This window comes from Tamandua tetradactyla, chromosome 17, assembly GCF_023851605.1.
Source record: "Tamandua tetradactyla isolate mTamTet1 chromosome 17, mTamTet1.pri, whole genome shotgun sequence".
Lineage (NCBI taxonomy): Eukaryota > Metazoa > Chordata > Mammalia > Pilosa > Myrmecophagidae > Tamandua > Tamandua tetradactyla.
This window is the reverse complement of record NC_135343.1, coordinates 1,758,875-1,779,908: the sequence shown is the minus strand read 5'-3', so window position 1 is coordinate 1,779,908 and position 21,034 is coordinate 1,758,875. Positions and strand designations below refer to the sequence as shown.

Below are 21,034 nucleotides of genomic sequence, written 5' to 3'. Positions count from 1 at the left end.
GAATGGTCCTGGTCTAAATGCAACATAAAATGCCACAAAGCAAGAATGGAAATATTGAATCTATTACAAATGAGAAAATTTAAAGGTCCAATTAAATGCTTGTATACACCTTGTTACCCACACCCCAAGGTAAAAAAAAAAAAAAAAAAAAAAAATTAAGTAGCCTCTTAGGAATAGCTCTTCAGTGGGGAAACTTTCTCTTTTCCTTTTCTTTCACTTTTTAGGACTCGGACCTGATTTGGCTGGCTGTCCACCCCTGCCAGCCTGGGACACCTAGGAGCATATGCGCTGGGGCCAGGTGGGCAGGCCGGGCCAGGCCTGGAGCTCAGCCTTGAGTGCCAGCCCCGAGAACTGCTCAGAGCCAAGGGCCAGCATCTGAGAACGGGGGGACAAGGCCCTGGGGACAAAGCAGAGCCCAGAGTGGGAGCCTGGCTGAGGGGGAGACTCTCTGGGCCTCTGGTTAAGAGCAAGACAAGGAATATTTGCTGGATTTCAGGCCTCATCGGGCAGAAAACAGCATGTTTGCTGTAAATTTTCTCCCAGGGCCTGACCCTAAACTTGTCTATGTATAGCATGTGACATTTTATACAACCACTCCCAGCTCTCTGCTCTTTTTCGGGTGGGTGGGTGGAGTCCCTGTTGCAGTTAATTCCGGAGGGTTTAACCATCCCATACCCATCAGGCTGTTCACCAGGATGACGCACTTCTCTATTTTGTTATGCCTCAAAACCAGCTTTGAATAAGGAAGCTCAGACCACACTATCCCCGCGTGCCAGTCAGCTGCAACAGGGCCAGGCTGTGCGGTCTGCCCAGCAGCAGCACGTGGGGGTCCCGGGGGCGGGCAGTGCCTTGGCCCACTCAGCTTCCGCTGCGGCATTAGCGATGAGGACGGTCTTGGGGAGGCCACCAGCCAGGGCTGGGGCAGCATGGCCTCCCCTCGCCCTGTCCCTTTCTGTGCCTCCATAATGAGTAATGAGGAAGGCAGGGTCCGAGCCACGCCCATGATGGGCTTTCCCAGAGGTGGGAAAGCTGCTCTCCCCAGGACGGAACCCTCACTCTGCCACAGGCATCCTCCTTTTGCTCTAGCCCAACGCTGATACCCACCTTCTAAAATGACCTTCAGGCTTCCAGACCCCACCCTCATTTTTCACTTTCATGTACGTGCCAAAGAGCATACAGTAGACGCTTGCCGCCACTCCAAAGTAATCAACCTGTGAAGAAAGGGCAGCCGTGTACCAACAGTGACTATCCATTCCTCTAACCTAGGCAATAAGCTAAAATCCACAGGACTTCACGCACCCACCCGCCTCGGAATGGCCTTGAGTTCCTGCTGAGGCTCTGCCTGAGGCTCCCATGGCCAGCAGACTCCTCCTCCGCTGAGGTGGCCCCCTGGGAAGCTCCACCCTGGGGACACGTATACCACCACTGCCCCCTTCGGCACGATGGCTTGGAAGACCCCCAAATCCCACCCTGGGAGGTGGGTCGCGGTTCCCTAGCTGCCCAACTCCCACGCTAGGAGGTTTCACACTGGAAACGAGCACGCAGCACCGTCTACACTGGCTGGACAGAAGACCACCTCTGCCGCCCGCCCCCATCCCTGCAGTGCCGTACCATCGGTCTCATGGCAGTTACGCCGTACTAGGAATAATTGAATGTACCTGACCTCAGACTCCTGCCCCTCCTTCTCCCTCAATCCTGGGCTCTGGGAAAGCCACAGAGCTTACCTGGAACCTGTGCAGTTGGCTTTGTTAGCCCAGGTTCAGAACTTTCCATTTATCCCAGCCAGTAAACTGTTACTGGTCATCTAATATTCCGACTTGCTGAAAATACCGCTGGTAATTTAACGTTTTTTTTTTTTGCTTTTTTTGAGCTTGAGCTCACTATGATCAGTTCAAGTGACATCTAAGGTTTCTAAGCAGTCACTGAGGATGCTGAAACATTCGCTGTGCGGGGTGAGGGCAGGATCCCGTGATGTTTTACTAGGACGCTTCCTCCAGGGTAACAGCCACCTGTTTCCTGCACCTTTCGGAGCCGGTGATGCCACCGGTCGGCAATCTTGAGTGTGCCACCCATCACAGCCAAACTGATCACCTCAGCTGTGAGCGCGGTGCACCCAGTGCTTGGCTCAGGCCTGGCCTGAAGTGGGTGTGCTGGCCGCCCTGCCCTGGCCACGGGGAAAGCCAAGCTGGTCTCAAGTGACCCGGCTCATGAGAGGGCTCCCTGGCATGGCTTCATTTCTCAAGGCTCACAGACCATGAAACTAAGTAGTTTTTCCTAGGATCAGTCTCACGGAACTGACTGGCGTTTTCCTTTTCTGATAACAGGACCTGCAGAGGTTACTAAGAAGGGAGTACCCCCCAGGAGTACAATGTCACTACGCCCTCAGCCGTCAGTCCCATCTTCCCTTCACCTGCTGTTCAAGAAATCAGCTCAAACGAACTTGATCCCCAAGTCCATTCTGAAAATCTGGTAAACGCAGTAAAGGAAGATTTTCAAAGAGCTCCTTCTTGCTCCATACCTGGTAGCTCCAGGGTTTCCCACTGAGCATCTCCACACACTGAAAGCCAGACGTCTCACACCTGGCCGTAAAGGCGGCGCCTTCTGGAAAAAGCTTCATGTCTATGCCCTGGCCCAGGTCAATGAGTGCCAGGCCAGCAGATGAACCATCATCTCCATCGCTCTGCTCCAAAAACCTGAATTAGACACAGACAAGCACAAGTGACATGCGGCTGCTAGGGAAATGGCAGGAGAAGCCCGACACACGAATGACACTTGCCTGTCTCCAAGAATGAAGTTGTCTGGCTTAATGTCCCCATGGACGATCTCACAGCTGTGGATCTGCTCAACCATGTCTAGCATTCGGACGGCGAAGCAGATGACCAGAGCTTGCGGCATCACTTTTTCAGGGGTGTTTTTATAGAGGTTAACAGCATTCTAGAAATGACAGGAAGCGTGATCCTTAGCTGACTGCGCACGATGAACAGAATTTCTAATCAAGAGCTTTCCCCTTCCCACCCCAACAAAAGCTCCAGCCCCAGGAGGCGTTCAAAGTACAAGCCAAGAGTGCACTTGAAATTCACATCCCGACAACGAAGGACTTACTAAGAGCGTCCCGTAGCTGAAGAGCTCTCCTACTAACACGCTGCCATTCTGGAAGAAGTGGGCGGAGTAGAACTGGATAAACATGTGCCGCACACTTGGCTTGAGTCTCTCCATGAGCTGGGTTCCAATGTAGAATTCCCAGGGGTTGGCAGGCTTCTGGACCTGCAAATCAGGGCATGACATTCAAACCCAGGCTCACATCCTGGAAAGTAGAGTAAGAATTTACAGATGCGGGCTGGGACCCACCACAAGGTCACCTCCCGGTCATTCTGGACCCTTGCAGGACTGAGCTGCTTTTCAGTTGCTGACCACAGACCTAATGAAAACACCACTGCCCTAAAGAAGCAGCTCAACTCCTTCAAGTTTCTACACTGTACACAACACCCAGGGTATTCACCTTTAAAACGATCTTCTGTTTGCTTTTGGTGCCATTCGCGTCTTCGTGGGTGGTTGCTTCGTAGACTTGGGCAAAGGCCCCCTCTCCAAGCAGGTGGTCCACGCACACCAGCAGAGAGCCTTGGGGAGACGGACAGGCCAAGGTGACAAAAGGGCCCACAATGGGAAGGACTTCACTAAAACGCGGTATTTCTAAAATCGCTTTGGTGCCCTAATCATTTTAATAAAGGAAATGGATACAGCTCCCTGAGGGAATATTTTTCCAGTCCTAGATCAAAGTGGAGCACACACCCAAGGGCAGCCCGTGGCCCACCCACCGCTGTGCAAACACAAGCGGTTTATTACTTTAGAGTGAGAAAGGCAAAACACAACTCTACCACTATTCCAAACAGATTTCCAGAAACTTTTGAATTTTAGTAATTTTTCTTTTAAGTTAGTTCTTGATTTTTGGGAATGCTGCAAAGACAAGCAGGCTCTGCACGTTGCACGCCCAGCTCCCTGGTGTGCACTCTTGCATCACTGCGGTTCACGCTCACAGGGGTGCCACCGCAGGCGGTCAGCCCACACCTACTCCCAGGGCGCTGAGCTCCCCGATGCCCCAGGACGCGTCACACTCTGTCACCATGCCCCCGTGGCCGCCCCCTGCTGCGCCTCCCCTTATTTTTGGTGGCCTTGACAAAATAACAGTCAGGTATTTTGCAGAATTTTCCTCAAAATTGGGTTTGTCTGGTGTGTTTCTTGTGGATACACTGGGGTAAATGGTTTTGGAGTCAGACTACAGAGTTGTGAAGTTATGATAGATTTGTTTTGCACGGGAAGGCATGAATTCTGCCATTGAGCCACTGCCGCACTGTCCTATATAATAGATTTTTAAATGAAAAAAAATTTTTTTGTATGTTGTATGGTGGGGGTCACATTTCATTCTTTCTCCACGTGACTATCGCGTTACTGTGGCACCACTTGTTGATTTTTTTTGTCAGGGTTATGTGCACTGACTGGGAAGTGAACCCAGGAATCCCACGTGGCAGGTGAGAATTCTACCACTGAACTACCTGTGCCCCTCTTAAATTTAATTTTTAAAAAATAATCCTATGTTCAAAAATCTAATTAAAAAACTGTATCGTGGAGGTGCAAGGATAGTTCAGTGGTAGAATTCTCATCTGCCATGCATGAGGCCAGGTTTGATTCCTGTCCATGCACTTCTCCCCCTAAAAAAATAAAACAAACAAGCAAAAAAACCCAAAAAGCCAACCAACCAAACTAAACTTCAACAAATGGTGCTGCAATAACAGGATACTCACGTGGAAAAATAATGAAATGTGACCCCACCATACAGTGTACACAAAAAAGTGCATCGTAAAGTCTTATTCTCCTTAGTACCCACTTCCACCCTAGCCTCAGGCCAGTGTTAACCATTTTAGTAGTTCTGCACATCCTTCCCGAGTTCTCTGGAGATACTATCAAATATGAATATATTTCATCATTTCCCCTTTTTAGAAACAACAAGTAGCATATAATGCATACTGTCTGCCTATTTCATTTAACAATATGTTTTGTCTCCTCCTCCCACTTGGGATTTTTAAAATTAATATTAGAGAAGTTTTAGGTTTACAGAAAAAATCATGCACAAAATACATATAATATAGAGGTCCTATATTCCACCTTTTTATCAATGCCTTACATTAATTAGTATGGCAGACTAGTACAATCCATGAAAGAACATTTTTATAGCTGTTCTATTAACCACAGTCCATCCTCATGCATGTTCTGGAGCATTCCACATCAGCAGGGGGAGCTCCCTCACCTGTCACAGGTGCCTGTGTATTACTGAAGAACGCTACCATAATTAATTAGCCTCCCTATCAATAGACACCTGAGTTGATTCCAGTTTTTTGCTTTCATTTGTGCTCATGCCATTTTGAACAAATGCACACCTGCAGGAAACCCTTCAAAGTGGGAGGGATCTACAAGTATGCATTTTCAGTTTTCACAGATATTGCCAAGTTGCCCTCCCAACAGCAATCAAGTCTTATGGTCCTAGTTTAACAAAACGTTCTCGGCCTAAGACTACAGCTCCAACTCTTTACTGGGGGCGAGGAGGGGCGGGCAGGAGAGAGCCAACACAGGCATTGCCGTTAACTTCCCAGAAACAAGACTTGAGAGTCAAATCACCTACGCAATTCTTACCCAATCGGAATTCAGCCTTGGGCTTGATGGCTGGAAGCTTATACTGCCACTCAAACGTATTTGGATAGGAGCTCACTGGCTTAGAAAGCCCAGATAAAAGTTTGAGAATCAACTTTTCATCCCATGGGTTTTCAATGATGACATCTTAAAGGAATGGGAACAAAAAACTTAAAATGAATCTAGTATCTTAAAAGAATTTTATCAAAGAAATTGTAGATAAAGTGGAGACAGTCATTAAATAAGCTTTCAAAAGCATTATCCTTTAAGGAGCATTAATTCAAATAAAAAAACATTTCCCCAAGTCTGAAGTGGATTATCTGCTAGGAGCTGAAGGTGGCCAGCACTCTGGTGTGGCAGAGCTGGGGTGCCCCTGTCCCTATCTGCCGTCCAGCCCTGGTCCGCGGGGGGCCTGTTGTTGGGCAGTTCATGGACAGCCTGGGGCACTTGGCCATGCCCTGCGTGCTTGGGCCCTGTGCAGCCTTACATGGCCTTCACTCACACCCACAAACACGCTGCACTCGAATGCTTCTACCACCTGTGCACAATCTGTGAGACTTACTTTGGGCCCAAGAGGGAAATAATTGTAAAGAGATAAGCGTACAGGATGTGCGTGTTTATGCAGCCTCTGTGCTTGAACTACCCACCAGACTGGCAGCAGACCAGGGCCTCAGGGCGAGTAACACATTCACCCAAGGACAGAGGCTGCCTTCACTCGATCACGACCCGCAGGTCTAGTGGCCACGGCCCTGGTCCTCCCTCCGGGCGACCTCTCGAGGCCAGCCTGCAACCACGCGCAAGGCTGGTCCTGTGAGGCGGGGGCTTCTCCAGCCCCGAGCCTCAGTTTACTTCTCTGTAAACAGAGTTACAGTCTTGGCTGAGATGCCCTAGACTCCTGTCACCCTCCTTGCTCCCTCTGCAGCTAACAGTGGGCGACAGGGCCCTGCAGCTGTGTCTGAATGGGGTGCTTGCCCGGGGTGTCCTTCCCCGAGCAGGTTTCCCACGCCAGTGCCCCTGTCCGGTGGCGCCTCTAGGAAGGAGCGTCTGTTCGTACTTGGGGCATCGGCGCTGCTGACTGAGACACGCGGTGCCTGGTCTTCTCCAGGCCTGACACTGGCAAGGCCGGCGGCAGGGGGCTGGCCCACGTCCGGGGGCAACACTCCTCCTGGGCGTTTTTCTTGAATTAGACTGGATAGAGAAGAAAACAAAACAAAAAGCATTATTAGAAACCTTTTGGCTCTGATCATATTAAAGTTCCACCAGTTTCCTTTCATTCTAGGAGTGGCAATTAAAATGACACCATAGGCCAAACCCCAACCAAAACCATTCCTGCCAGACCTAAAGAGCACCCAGGGCATTATGTGAGATTCTACATAGGCTCCATGCACTATGATCACTTTTCAGAAACCTACAACCTCCAGATGGGTTCTTAGGCCAGACAAGTCCTGACACCCAGAGGGCCCAGCCTGTCCAGAACATCGACCAGTTCCATCCCTCCATGCCATATTATTGATGGCCCTTTCCAATATGAAAAAGTTAGAATAGCATAGTCCCTAGAAATTGGGAGAAAAATCAAAGAAGGCCAGTGGAGGCCCCCGCTATACACACTGCCCACTGGGCGCGATTTTAAGGTGAAGGGCAGAAGTTATTTAACTTGCATTAACTTTATTATTAGTGAACGAACCATTTTCTAAATGCTCATTAGCTACTTTTTCCTTTGTAAATCTACTCTGCTCCCTCCTTTATTTTCTAGGCTCTGAGATCAGATAATACTTTTGGTAAAAGTAGTTTTGATAATAAGAGAAAGTATGGTAGCGTGGTGAGAACAAAACAGATGTGGGTTCCAGTTCAATCCTGCACTCAGAAGGCGCAGGCCTTCACGCTTGCTCCTCAGCTCTCAGTCCTGGTCTCTCATCCACGCTGGGGAAGCTACTGCAAAGATTGATTAAAGGATGCCCTGCATGGAAAGCACAAGTGCTGTGCCTGGAAAGTAACAATACACAAAAGACAGGAACTGCTTTTACCTGTTACATTACCAGACTATTCAGATAAGGGGACTTTTACTTCTGGCAAGCACTGACTGAGACAAATGTGCATTTTGCACAGAACCTAAGAGATTTGAACATTTCAATCTTGCTCGTCCTCTTAAAAGAAACTGATCTTTTCAATTACATTGGGAAAAAGAAGTGATTATGTGCTTGTTCGTTCTGTGACAGTCTTTGTGCGCCAGGGTATCTGGCTGGGGAGGGGACTGCATCTGCTCACAATGGCATGGTCAGGAACGAGGAGACGTCCCCAGGCCCCCCAGTGCCTGGACGGTGTCGGGTCTGTCACTGGCTCACGTTGACAGAGGTCCTTCTGGCTGCAGGCCTTAGCTGTCAAGGGTGGGGGCTGGCTATTCTAATTTCATTTAAAAACTGAGGTTGGGAGGGAAAGAACCATGTAAATGCTCATATACCTGAACTTCCTGTGTTTTGAGGGCTCCACCGTGTTTTCTTCACAGGAATCCAAAGTCACATGGGTGAACTGTTTCACAATCACATTTTCTGAAATACAGAAAGAATTAGAAACAAACACCTAAACATACACATATACTCTGATATGGTTACAAAGTCAAGGACTTTTAAAAAATATTTTCATTATTTCAAAAGAGCGATCGTGGTAAAAAGTGCTTTAAGATTTAAAAATGGGGGGAAAATCACTAATCCCCCCACTCCTAATACAGATGAGGCCTTCAACGCTAACCCTCTGTTCGACACCCCTTCATCGGCACACGGGGCGCAGGAGGCTGCGGTGCTGCTGCAGACCAGAGGCTGGTGTGTGGGAAGCCCAGCAAGTCCCAGCCCCTCCGCTAGCATTTAGTTGACGGAAAGACCAGCGTTTAAATCTGAAACACACACACAAGCTAGGTGGGCCAGAGACATGGAACGGACTTCTAGCAAGCCCCGTGTCAGGTTAGAGCTCCCTGGTGTCCCTCCCTGAATAAGTGCTCATACCTTTTGTCCTAGAACATTAATTTCGGTTTATAGAACTCAAGTGGCAAGAACTCTAAAAACAGCCAATATAGACTTTTTGAAAGATTCTTAAAGGATTAAACTAAGAAGAAAAAACCCCCACAAAAACCAAACAAACCTTAAACATTTTTTCAATTAAAATGTCAAACTTGTGATTGCACTTGACAATTACCCAAGTTTCAACTGAGCTCTCCTCTAAAAGTCCAGAAATAACAGAATATATTGGGTTAGTGCCGTAAGAAAAAAATTCTTGCTCCTTAGTCAAGAATGCTTAGGTGTATACGCTCTGAATTCACATTAAAATATGCTTCCATCCAGGAAGTGGAATTCTTGAGTAGAGCTTTCATATAGCTTTGCTGAAACTATAGGACAGAGGTGAGTTTGGCTAGTAAATTAGTGGTAGGGAAATGGCAAAATGGTCCCAGATCCCATGTTGGCACCTAACCGATATAAAGTAGCTGTGCTCAATGACAAAATCATGTATCAGGGCTCAATTCACAAACATAAAAATCTTTTATATGGGGGTGTCATGTTTGGAGTGAGGTAGAAATAAGGACTGTGACTTTATCATTATCCTCCTGAAGTCAGATCACTGAAAAGAAAAGGGAAATACTGTTTTCTGAGTACAGTACTTGGCTACATCTCTAAAATAATGTGTAGACATATCAGTTAATCTAAAACTGGCTATTTGTTATGTTTTTTAAATTAGAAAATATAGCACTCAAAAAAATTGAATCTGCCTATAATGGTCTTTTTGTTTGTTGTAAAATATATAATGAAGATAAACCATACAACTAGGTTGGACTTTGTATATTTGCCTTTAAATGTTTCTATAGGTTTTTCCCTTGTTCTACTTATATTCCTATTATCACATTTTTAAAATGCACAGATTTTAAGACAGTATGCCAAAAGAAAAAATCACATATAGTTAATATACAAAGAACAAATATTCCATTTCTTCACTATGGTTTCAAACTTTCCATTTAGAATTTTCAGGAAGAAAGCTGTCCCACTGAGAGGCTCAGAGCTGGTGGCAGCAGCCCTGACCTGCGCCTCCCACCTTTGTCCTCTGGAGCGTGCCCGGAGCCCGGGGGTCTGGGGAACGGCGTGGACGCGAGCTGCGCGGCAGATGTGAAGTCCCCGGGGCCCTGTGGGCTGGCGGCCAGGCTTCTGGTGCAGAGGGTCCCCCAGACGGGGGAGTCATCCCAGAACCCTTCCGGGCGAGGCACATCCTGCAACAGACAATGACAGAAAAAGGCAACACTCTCCCAGTCTCACCCATGAACTTTACACATTAATACGCAGGTTTGAAAAAACTGAAATAAAAAAGAATCAGCTGGGGTCACCGTGGGTCTTCTCCCCAGAACGGGGAGGCTCCATCTCTAACACGTCAGTGGACTTCCGTCTCACACAAAACCTTGTGGTTTTAATTTGAAAGCTTTCAGGCTTACAGAAAAGCTACAGCGATGGTACAGAGCTTCCAGAACCCTTTGGCCAGGCTCCCCTAAAGTGAACACCTGTTTAATCAAGGTACATCTGCAAAAGCTGGGCGCAGATGGCACGACACCGCTGGCTGCGCTCAGCTTCTGTCCCAGGACGCGAGCCCTGCAGACGCCGGCTGCAGTCGAGACTGGCTTTCCCTACTCTCTCCTGAACTTTGCGGTGCTCAGAAGGGTGGTGGGTCTCTGGGGAGAACAGCCAGTCATGCCCCCCATCACAGCGCAGGGGGGGCGGTTTGAGGCCACGCAGACGTCCTGCTTCTTCCCACAGTCTCACCGAGGGGCGTCGGGACCCACCCACAGGGCTTCCCTGTCCCGTCGCTCCCAGGTGTGGAAGGAGACTCTCTACTGCTCTCACTCCTTCCACAGCTACTATTTACAATTCTTCTGTAAGGAAGCTCTGTCCGCTCTCCCATCTGCTTTTATCAATACGATGTTCACTTTGTCTACTGGGTCATCATCCCGTATTATTTTATTCTATTTATTTTGTTGCTCAAGTTGCTCCAGCTTTGGTACTTGGCTCACGTCTTTTTTTTTTTTTTCTTTAGCATTCCCTGACTTTCTGATGCTCCAGGGTCATCCTTCCTTACCCTCTTTCTCCCCCCAGAACCAGCCATTTCTCCAAGAGCACAAAGGTCAAGCTTTAGGGTCTAGCGAAAAGACAGAACCACCCCGCAGGCCCTTCCGTGGGCGGCAAACGCTTGGGGGTTTTTATGCTAACGGCGTTGTCCTCCCAATCCCACACATCTCCCCCAGCACGGGAGGACACGCTGGCTGGCTGCCCCCAGGCGGACACAGGGCAGAGCCGTCGGCTGGCGCTCACGGCCAGGGCACAGGAAGACAGTGTGGTCTCCTCGGCCGAGGCACATGCGGTGGGATCAACGTGTGATAAAGTGTGCCTAGGAAGTTTTGCCAGTGTTTGTGAAACACGGTCCGACTGGGATATTTTTAAGGAAAAGGTCAACATTCCATCGGGAGGATTAAAAGGCTAGGTCATGGTATATTCAAAGGAATCCATGGTGGGGGCGGGGGGTAATCAGCGCGGCTCCTTAGCAAGGGCAAATGACAGCGGGTTACAGCCAGAGCGGGCACACAGCAGCCCGAGGGCCAGGGCCAGGGCCCGGGCCCCAGCAGGTAGCACTTGGGTCGAGGCCGGACCCAGTAGTGACCCAAGTGGAACAACACCAGGCCAGCGGGCTGCCGAGAAAGGCTGCTTTGCTGAGGCTGGAATTCCAGCGGCAGCCTTGGTCCTGCCCCGAAGGCCGCAGGCCCCCTTGCTGGTGCCCCACGCCTGAAGGCCAGGCAAATTCATTTTACTCTCTTTGCTTGACACAGTGTCCAGCACAAAACAGGCACTCGAATGTTTGTTGAATATTCTAAAAGAAGCACATTCTTCATATAAGCATCTATTTTTCAGCATGGTTTTACATCCATTACCTCACTCGATTGTCTCAGCCATAGGGGAAAATGAAGAGGAAACAGTGGTAAGACCCATTTCATGGGTGAAGGTTTACTTACATTTGGTTTTGAAGGAAATGTGCTTACGGAGCGTTCTCCAAAGGTCCTGGCTCCTGTCGGTTTATTTTTAGGCTGTGGCAATCTAAGGAAAAATTGGCAAAAATATAAATAGTAAAGAGTTAATATTTGTACAGATACGCTTTAGTTTTACAGCAGTTCTAACAAAACTGAGAAACAACTGAATCAACCTGACCATCTACAGAATAGTGGTGAACGCAGTGGCTGAATGAGGGTGGGAAGTACAGAAACCTCCTTTCGCTGGGTTGTGAGTTCCAGGGACAGAAAGCAGGGGCCGTGACCGGTGGAAGGCTACCGACGCCACACACCCTCTATATCTCATCTGCAATGTGCGGCCCATGGCGCGTCCAGCCACGAATTCCTCTGAGAACTGGACATGTCCCTTTCTTGTGCTGCTCCAGAAGAGTCTGTCCACACCTGGTCGCCCCCAGCACGCACTGACCCCGGTCTCCCCTTGCACAACTACGCTGGCCGCGCGCACTCACCCCGGTCTCCCCTTCCACGACTATGCTGGCCGCGCGCACTCACCCCGATCTCCCCTTGCATGACTACGCTGGCCGCGCGCACTGACCCCGGTCTCCCCTTGCACGACTACGCTGGCCGCGCGCACTGACCCCGGTCTCCCCTTCCACGACTATGCTGGCCGCGCGCACTCACCCCAGTCTCCCCTTCCACGACTATGCTGGCCGCACGCACTGACCCCGGTCTCCCCTTGCACAACTACGCTGGCCGCGCGCACTCACCCCGGTCTCCCCTTCCACGACTATGCTGGCCGCGCGCACTCACCCCGATCTCCCCTTGCATGACTACGCTGGCCGCGCGCACTGACCCCGGTCTCCCCTTGCACGACTACGCTGGCCGCGCGCACTGACCCCGGTCTCCCCTTCCACGACTATGCTGGCCGCGCGCACTCACCCCAGTCTCCCCTTCCACGACTATGCTGGCCGCACGCACTGACCCCGGTCTCCCCTTGCACGACTACACTGGCTGTGCGCACTCACCCCGGTCTCCCCTTCCATGACTATGCTGGCTGTGCGCACTGACCCCGGTCTCCCCTTGCATGACTACGCTGGCCGCGCGCACTCACCCCAGTCTCCCCTTCCACGACTATGCTGGCCGTGCGCACTGACCCCGGTCTCCCCTTGCATGACTACGCTGGCCGTGCGCACTCACCCCGGTCTCCCCTTCCACGACTATGCTGGCCGCGCACTGACCCTGGTCTCCCCTTGCACGACTATGCTGGCCGCGCGCACTCACCCCGGTCTCCCCTTCCATGACTATGCTGGCCGCGCGCACTGACCCCGGTCTCCCCTTGCACAACTACGCTGGCTGTGCGCACTCACCCCGGTCTCCCCTTCCACGACTATGCTGGCCGCGCGCACTGACCCCGGTCTCCCCTTGTATGACTACGCTGGCCGCGCGCACTCACCCCAGTCTCCCCTTCCACGACTATGCTGGCCGCGCGCACTGACCCCGGTCTCCCCTTGCATGACTACGCTGGCCGCGCGCACTCACCCCAGTCTCCCCTTCCACGACTATGCTGGCCGCGCGCACTGACCCCGGTCTCCCCTTGCACAACTACGCTGGCTGTGCGCACTCACCCCGGTCTCCCCTTCCACAACTATGCTGGCTGTGCGCACTGACCCCGGTCTCCCCTTGCATGACTACGCTGGCCGTGCGCACTCACCCCGGTCTCCCCTTCCACGACTATGCTGGCCGCGCGCACTGACCCCGGTCTCCCCTTGCACAACTACGCTGGCTGTGCGCACTCACCCCGGTCTCCCCTTGCACAACTACGCTGGCTGTGCGCACTCACCCCAGTCTCCCCTTCCACGACTACGCTGGCTGTGCGCACTGACCCCGGTCTCCCCTTGCATGACTACGCTGGCCGCGCGCACTCACCCTGGTCTCCCCTTCCACGACTATGCTGGCTGCGCGCACTGACCCCGGTCTCTCCTTCCGCTATGCTGGCCACGCGCACTGACCCTGGTCTCTCCTTGCACGACTACACTGGCAGCAGTGCAGCCCCAGAGCTCCACCCTCAGATCCGGCAGGGAGATTCAGCCTGTCCCTCACTTCACCAGTCCTGCAGATTTAAGTGGAGCATGGCAGACACCTCCCAGTGAATTCGTCCACATTCAGTACAGCTTCTAATCCACGCGGCCACCTCGCCTCCTCTCGGCCAACAGCACCCACCACAGAAATATATCTTTTTAACTTGATAGCTTTTTTCTTGTTTTAGTTTAACTTGATAGTTCTTTACCCATAATTTTCTTTGTTTCCATCTTCAAACACAGGAAAAGCAGAGGACAAAGAAGAGATAATCTTATTGATTCCCCAAGCCCCAGAAGACTTTGCATTTTCTGCAATATAGTAAAAAAATAGCATTACATTATTTTATTGGGAAAATACACTATCCTTGATGCTAAGCTACTACTGCAAATAACAAGTGAATAACAGCTTAGAGAAAAGAACCTGTATCAGTTTTCAAACGACCCGACAACAGAGCACGCTGCCCATGGCTGCAAGGTTGAGGCCTCCAGCCTGGGGCCCGCCTGTGAAGCACACGGCAAGGGCCCCGCCTCCTCCAACACGCCGCTGCCCCCCGACTTACTGAAGAACAGCTTCTTGCGGTGGTTCTCCTTTCCCGCTAGGAAGGATTGGACTCTTAGACTTACATTTCAAGTTCCCCAGGTCCAGTGGGTCTGACCACTTCTCTGGCGTCCAGCAAGAACATCCTGACTCTAGACCACTAGCCGTGGCCCCCAACCCTCTGGCCTGGCTGCTGGCTTCTCTCCCAGGAGAGGCTCATGTCACCCCGAGGCACTAAGCCTTCCAGGCATCCCTACTGTGGAGATTTTATCCTTCTTTTACTTTTACTGGTATTTTTTTTTCTTTAAAACAAACAAAACAAGCCTATAACCCACATCGAGGACCTTGCCAAACACTCCCTTATTTCTGTCCATACCTTTTTCCTGCCCTTAAGTGACAGGCCAATCAAGGGCAGGGCCTCAGCCCATAGAGTCTTGGCTAGTTCCTGTGGCGACCACCCCAGTGCTATGCCGCTTTTAAATTAGGTAATTCAGAATAAACTGCCATTACTTTGAAACTGGGCTTCAAAAGCATCTTCATTCTGGTCCAGTGATGGCCACGGGTCCTTGTCATCTGATGTGTCAGGGAGTGTGGGCGCCTGGAACATGTTCATGATGAAGCCTGAAGATGGGCGCAGAGGGTGCAGCTGTGAGTGTGCTGGGGCGGCCTGGCCACTCCACCGTGGGGGCTGTGCCCTGGGCCCTACCCAGCGCTTCCTTCGTGTGCACGGTGGGCGATGGCTGTGCTCCTGACGGCGTGGTCTGAGCCGGTCCCAGCGACGAGTTTGGAGTGGCATGAAAAGAACTTGTGTTCCCAACCTTGTGTGTTTCACATACTATGAAAAGAAGGGAGACAAGGCATACTTTGGGAATCAGCATAATTTAGAAGATACAGAGTTTAAGTAGCTTCAACCACTAAATTGTTCACTACCACTAGGGACTTGATTCTTGGGGTGCTTTCGTGTCTGTCCAACAGCCCCAAGAGGCGGGTAAGGCAAGAATTCCCCTTTACAGAAAAGACAAGTGAGGCTGGGAGAGTCCAGGCTTGGTCTAAGGTCAACCAAAGGGCACCTCGCCACCCCATGCCTGAGGGGTTCACGCTGGGACCATGTGGCCAGGCATCGATGCAGCCCCCTCCTCCGCTGACAGGCCGGCAGACGTGGCCCCCTGGTCACTCGGACCTCAACTTCCTCCCTCATCCCTGGCACACCCTGGCCACGCTCAAACCTCAGGAGGGACAGCCCCACCTCAGCCTTGGCACCTGCTATTCCCTCGAGATTTGCCTGAACTTCACCTTCTCAGCGTGGCCTCCCCTTTCAGCCACCCCTCCCCCCACACTTTCTAGGCCGTCCTTTGCGCCTGTGACCCCATCCTTCTCGGAGAGCGCAGCAAGCCTGGGCGGAAGGAGAGCTGTGCAAGTGCCTTGCTCGCCCGCTCTGCTCCCTGCTGAGCACCAGTGGAGAGGATGGCGTGGTCACACGGGCAGGCAGAGGCGAAGGCCCAGCCACGCATCCTGTGTCATCCATAAGATGTAGCTCTATGTGACTCTAAGAAAGTCGTGTGCAATAGAGGTAAAACACTCAGTTAGACTCCCGGTCACCTCTCCTGCCTTGCAATATCAGTAAAGACGACTCTTATTTCAGGTTAATCTGCTGGGAAATTCAGTAGGAAGTTTTCACAATTTAAGTCTGTAAAGGAGTGTAAATTAACACAAGACTGCAGGTGAATTTCTACCTTTATTCCAAGTGCTCAGTGACTGGAATCATTTCCAGCACTAAAGGGAAACCAACAAGTTCATGGTCTGGGAACTGGACCAAACTGCAGGTGTCGGGAAAGCCACACCAGTAACGAATCTACGATAACAAACCATTACCTTCTTTTGTCTCTGCTCCACTCTGAGGCTTGAATTCATGGGTACTCTTATTCACACATCTGGAAGAGAGAACTTCTGAGACACACCAAAGAATAAAAATGCTTGACCTATCAGAATCCTACTAATTCTCAAGAAATACTGGTTAAGTGCATCAACACTCACAACAACCACAAGCCTGTTGCTAAAATACAGGTGGACTGCGGCAGACTCTCTAGTCTCAGGAAGGAAAATGCTCTGTCTTCTCCCCAGTTCCTTCAGAGGAGAGGAGCCCTTACAGACAAAGGCCAACTCTAAGTTTATCACCACCCAAGCACCCCCAGCGTAGGCCCGGGCAGGGAGAGGCCCCCTCTCTCACAAGGCCCCACCTGTACCACCAGGGAAGGGCTGGGGGTGCAGCGCCCAGAAGCCTTCCTCCCATGAGCAGAAGCCACCATTTTTCCTCCGGATTTTACAAATAACGGTTATCAAGAAATGAGAAGTCCAGTACATGACACAGTTATGCCATGGGCAGTTCATCCCGGACGCAGCTGTCCTCTGTCTGTCCCAGCCTGGGGCAGGCCCTCAGTGACCCGGTCAGGCACCAAGTATGAGGAGGGGCTGCCAGGGCCGTCTGGCCAGCAACACACCCCCAAGGGCGGCCCGAGCCTGCACGCACAGGCCATCTCCACATAGCTATATTTCCCTCAGCAACAAACAGACTGTGGAGCACAGACGAGGCTCTAAAAGAAGCAGGACTAGTAAGTCTGGGGGCCTTGGGGTCACTGTTCAGGCCACTTGGATTCCCAGCGACACACCATCGGAAAGTCGCTCACACACCACGCTCTCAGTCTCGCAGGCTGCATCCCGGCCGCCTCGGCCCTCGGCTCACCTGGCGTCCTTTCTGGGATCCACCACTGGCTGGATCGTGCAGGGGGCAGGGTGGGCTGCACTCTGGCCAGCGGTGGGAGATGCCAGTGCTGCAGCAACCACGGGAAGGGGTGCAGGAGGCGCCTCTTCGGGGGTCTCTTCCACGTTCCTGGGGGACTGTGGATTTATGGCTAGTGTAGACAAGCTCCCGGGGTCCTGCCGGGCGCCTGCACGTGGCCCCACAGGTGCTGGCGTGTCCTTTCAGGTTAAGCAAACAAAGACACAAGAAGGAAATGAGTCCCGAGTACTGCTAACTGGCGTGACAGCTTTTCAGAGAACGGCGCCTGCTTCCCCGAGGCACCCCTACCCCTGCCAGCATCCTGACGGGACAGTCAACAGAAAGGACACTGCACGCAGTGGGCGCACTTGCGGCCTCCTCACAACTGGCAGCTCACACCTGTAACTTCGGAATGGCCAGCCTTACAGTTGTACCAGTATTTAAGAAGTTCCTCATTTCTTTTTCCTTAATTTTGGGAAAAGATCCACAAAATCACTGCTATCAAATGCTCAGATGTGATCAGATGCTTTCCCTTTCAGGAGCAGGAAGTGTGAGTATAAACTGTGGTAACGACGCCCTGAAGCCACGGCTGACACTGGGAGGAAGCAGCAGCCTAACTCACACCCCCCCGCCCCCGCGCATGTGCAGACCGGGGCACCGCACCCTAATATTATAAAGCTAAAAGCCAGAAGGGTTAATATAGGCTCACCATATAAAAGTATTCTTACAAAGTGTTAAGAAAAACACCAGATCTTTAGGGTGAGAATAGTTATTTCACAGACAAATGGACAAAATAGAGAAAGTTAGTACACGCTGCCATCAAAAAACATAGTTTAAATTACCTATACCATTCATTTTCTCACCTACCATATTAGTAAAAATTAAAATTTATGGTAAATATCCAAATAAGACAAGTCAATAAATTAGAGAACAGGTATGCAATAATATAAATCGTGTTTTTTAAAAATATTAAAAACAGTATAAAAGTGAGCATTTTCCTACATGAAATGCAACCCACTCTCTATAATTTCTAAAGTACCTTTACAAAGGCATCAGGAGGTAAAAGATTAGAGGATGAAGACAGAACTCAACATGAACACGTGTGCTTGTGCACAAAAGACAGAAGGAGCCACAGTGAAATGTTAACGGTGCTTATCTCAGGATGGAACTTAATTGATTTCTATGTTCTATTATTTCTTTAAATCTTCAAAGATTGTCTATAATGTGTGCGTATGATCAGCACCGACTCAGGAGTTCCTCAGCAAGCAGGAGACAGGCAGGCAGCCCCTCGGCTCAGCTTACTCTAGGCCTCACCCACTCCCTACAAACAAAGCACAGCAGGACACAGTCTGTTCACCCGGAAATAAAAGCATCAGAAAACCGCAGTCGCAGCATACTGGCAGTCTTCATCGTAATGACAAATGCATGCGCCTTTTGATACAGCAATTCCATTTCTAGGAATTTATCCTAAGATTTCCGCGAACAGCCTGTGTACAAAGATAGTCCCTGAAGCATTTTCATAAAAGAGCTGCAGGCTAGGTGGTGGGGCAGACTGGCTAAAGAGAGCACGGCACACCCACACAGAGCGAACAAAGGAGGAAACTGTGCCAACATGGACAGTTCTCCCAGATACGTCTGAAAGTGAAGACAGCAGAGTGGGAGAGGTGCCTACAACAGAAGTGATGGGACCGTGGTTCCAGGATGCGAGTGGTCACGGGGGCCTCCTGCCCTGCCTGGGAAGGACCTGGGACCCAGGATGGAGAGGGTGGGGGACACATGGTCTCCACTCGCGGTCCTGCAGCCCACACAGGAAGACTCCCTTCTGCTCGCAGCTGGGCATGCCGGGACGAGCTGGAAAGCTGGCAGATGCACCTCTCCTGTGCAGAGAGCCCACCCGGTCAGGGTCAGTGCTGGCTCTCTGCCCCTGTGGGTGCCTGGCTCTTGGCAAGGATGGGGGCCCTTCCCTGGGGAGGAGGGGAGATATGGAGGGTGCTGGCCCCACATCCAACCAGAGAAAGATTTGTTTGGGTTCTTACTTCTGCTCTCTCCCTACAGAGGCCCGGACCACAGGTGTGTGCGGATGGACAGGTGGGCCTGGGGACGAGAAGACTCAGCACCATTTGCTGGGGAGAAGTGGAAAGTGCAGTCTGACAAGCTGCCCGCCTGCCTAGCTCTCGAGTAAAGCCCCAAGTAGAACTGCAATCCCACTTGACATGAGCTTGGTTTCCAGGAGAAGGACTGAAAAGCCAAATCCCAAAGGGGATCGTCAAAGCTAATACAAGGAGATTCGGCAAAATAACCTTATTAAGACATTAAAATGCCCTGTCTACCACAGAAGATCAAAGCATGTAAAGATTCACGCAGATTTGGCTCAGCTAAACGACCAAACTAAATTACCCGAGGGACACAGCATTTGGTTGTTCATATGGACATAAAGGATATCAAGATACTGGAGGGGCACAAAGAAGAATTTGAAAGATTAGAAAAATATAAGATATCACAGAGAAGAAAGATTCTATTGACCAAATTAAAAGTATATGAGAGGGCAGTGCAACAGTGGCTCAGTGGCAGAATTCTTACCTGCCACGCCAGAGACTTGGGTTTGATTCCCAGAGTCTGCCCATGCCAAAAATAAAAAAAAGTATATTAGAGAGTCATAATACTAGATTTCAAGAGGCAGAAGAAAAAATATGCAAATTAGAAGGCAGGATAATTGAACTTGAACGTTCTACAGAATAAATAGCAAGAAAAATGGAAAAAATGCAACTTGCTCTCGGGAAAAGGACAGGCACCACGAAGTGTACAAGTTTAAGGACTATTAGTGTCCCTGAAGAAGAGAAGTTATAGGGGTAGGAAGGCTAGTTAGGGGGAAAACTTCCAGCTCTTATATAAGACACAAACATCCAGACCAAAGAAGCCCAATGAATCCCAAACAGAGTAACTCCAAATAGGCTTACTCCAAGACAGCTAATCAAATGGTGCTTAAGATAGTGCTTACTATTTAGATTTTAAGAAACTCATATCTGTATCTGTAGATTTTCTCCTTAGCTTTAATTTCAAATTGGTTTAGGAAACATATTGTACAAACACAGGTTTTACAATGATTATTTAGATGTTTTAATTAATATGCCCATGGATAAGCTAACTAATATATCCATTTTGGGTGGTTCCAAATGTATTGTTTGTTTTCTTAAATAAAAATATTTAAATAAAGAAAAAAAATTTGTTCCAAAGACTAAAATAGAAAAAAAAAATTACTCAAAAAGATGAGCCCATGTAACTCTTTAGAAAAATCAGATATTTGGAGGAATAAATGAAAATAAGAGCATCATTTACCAAAACTGTTCAAAGTGGTACTTGAGGAACGTTTATTTATTAGGAAATAAGACCAAGCATAAACAAATAAAATAAATACAAAATCAAGGAGGTAAAAAAGAAAACAAACCTAAAGAAAGTGAAAGGAAGCAATGAATAAAGAGAAAAGAAAATAGTAAGATGGAGAACAAAATCTAAAAAAAGAGAACCAGATACAGCCAATAAAGCAAAAAACTGGTTCTTAAAGGAAGAACAGATGAGCTTCTGGAAAATTTAATCTATAGAAAGAAAAAAAAGAGAACATACCAATAAACACCAGGGATAAGAAAGGCGGTACAGAGAAGGTCAATGAAATAGGAACTACTATATGGAACTTTCTATCAATAAAATTGAAAGACTAAATGAAACGGTGGACGATTCAAGAAGTGGAAACTAGAGTGGAAAACTATAAGCAGAAAATAAATGGAAAAGCCTAGCTTTGAACAACCATGTCCAAACAGCATTACAAGGAGTGCTGCCAAATCTTGAAATGAGCAACATTCTATATTATCTGAACTTCTTCAGAGCACAGAAAAAAATGGGTAACCATTCAGGCAAGGTTAAATATGCCAGAAGATTAG

The 21,034-nt window shown here is 49.6% G+C and overlaps 1 protein-coding gene across 3 annotated transcripts in view; it reads right to left on the bottom strand.

Moving 5' to 3' along the window:
• BUB1 (BUB1 mitotic checkpoint serine/threonine kinase) overlaps positions 1 to 21,034 on the bottom strand; it is a 47,915-nt gene that overhangs the window by 330 nt on the left and 26,551 nt on the right. For all 3 annotated transcript variants that reach the window (XM_077133724.1, XM_077133726.1, XM_077133725.1), the window contains exons 10-24: positions 17,064 to 17,299; positions 16,196 to 16,254; positions 15,030 to 15,158; positions 14,834 to 14,944; positions 13,995 to 14,094; positions 11,714 to 11,795; positions 9,757 to 9,928; positions 8,141 to 8,228; positions 6,737 to 6,870; positions 5,686 to 5,829; positions 3,500 to 3,618; positions 3,103 to 3,264; positions 2,777 to 2,934; positions 2,519 to 2,693; positions 1,105 to 1,211 (exon numbers count right to left, since the gene is read on the bottom strand). In XM_077133724.1, coding sequence (XP_076989839.1) covers positions 1,105 to 1,211; positions 2,519 to 2,693; positions 2,777 to 2,934; positions 3,103 to 3,264; positions 3,500 to 3,618; positions 5,686 to 5,829; positions 6,737 to 6,870; positions 8,141 to 8,228; positions 9,757 to 9,928; positions 11,714 to 11,795; positions 13,995 to 14,094; positions 14,834 to 14,944; positions 15,030 to 15,158; positions 16,196 to 16,254; positions 17,064 to 17,299 — 1,976 coding nt within the window. The remainder of the gene's footprint in view (positions 1 to 1,104; positions 1,212 to 2,518; positions 2,694 to 2,776; positions 2,935 to 3,102; positions 3,265 to 3,499; positions 3,619 to 5,685; positions 5,830 to 6,736; positions 6,871 to 8,140; positions 8,229 to 9,756; positions 9,929 to 11,713; positions 11,796 to 13,994; positions 14,095 to 14,833; positions 14,945 to 15,029; positions 15,159 to 16,195; positions 16,255 to 17,063; positions 17,300 to 21,034) is intronic.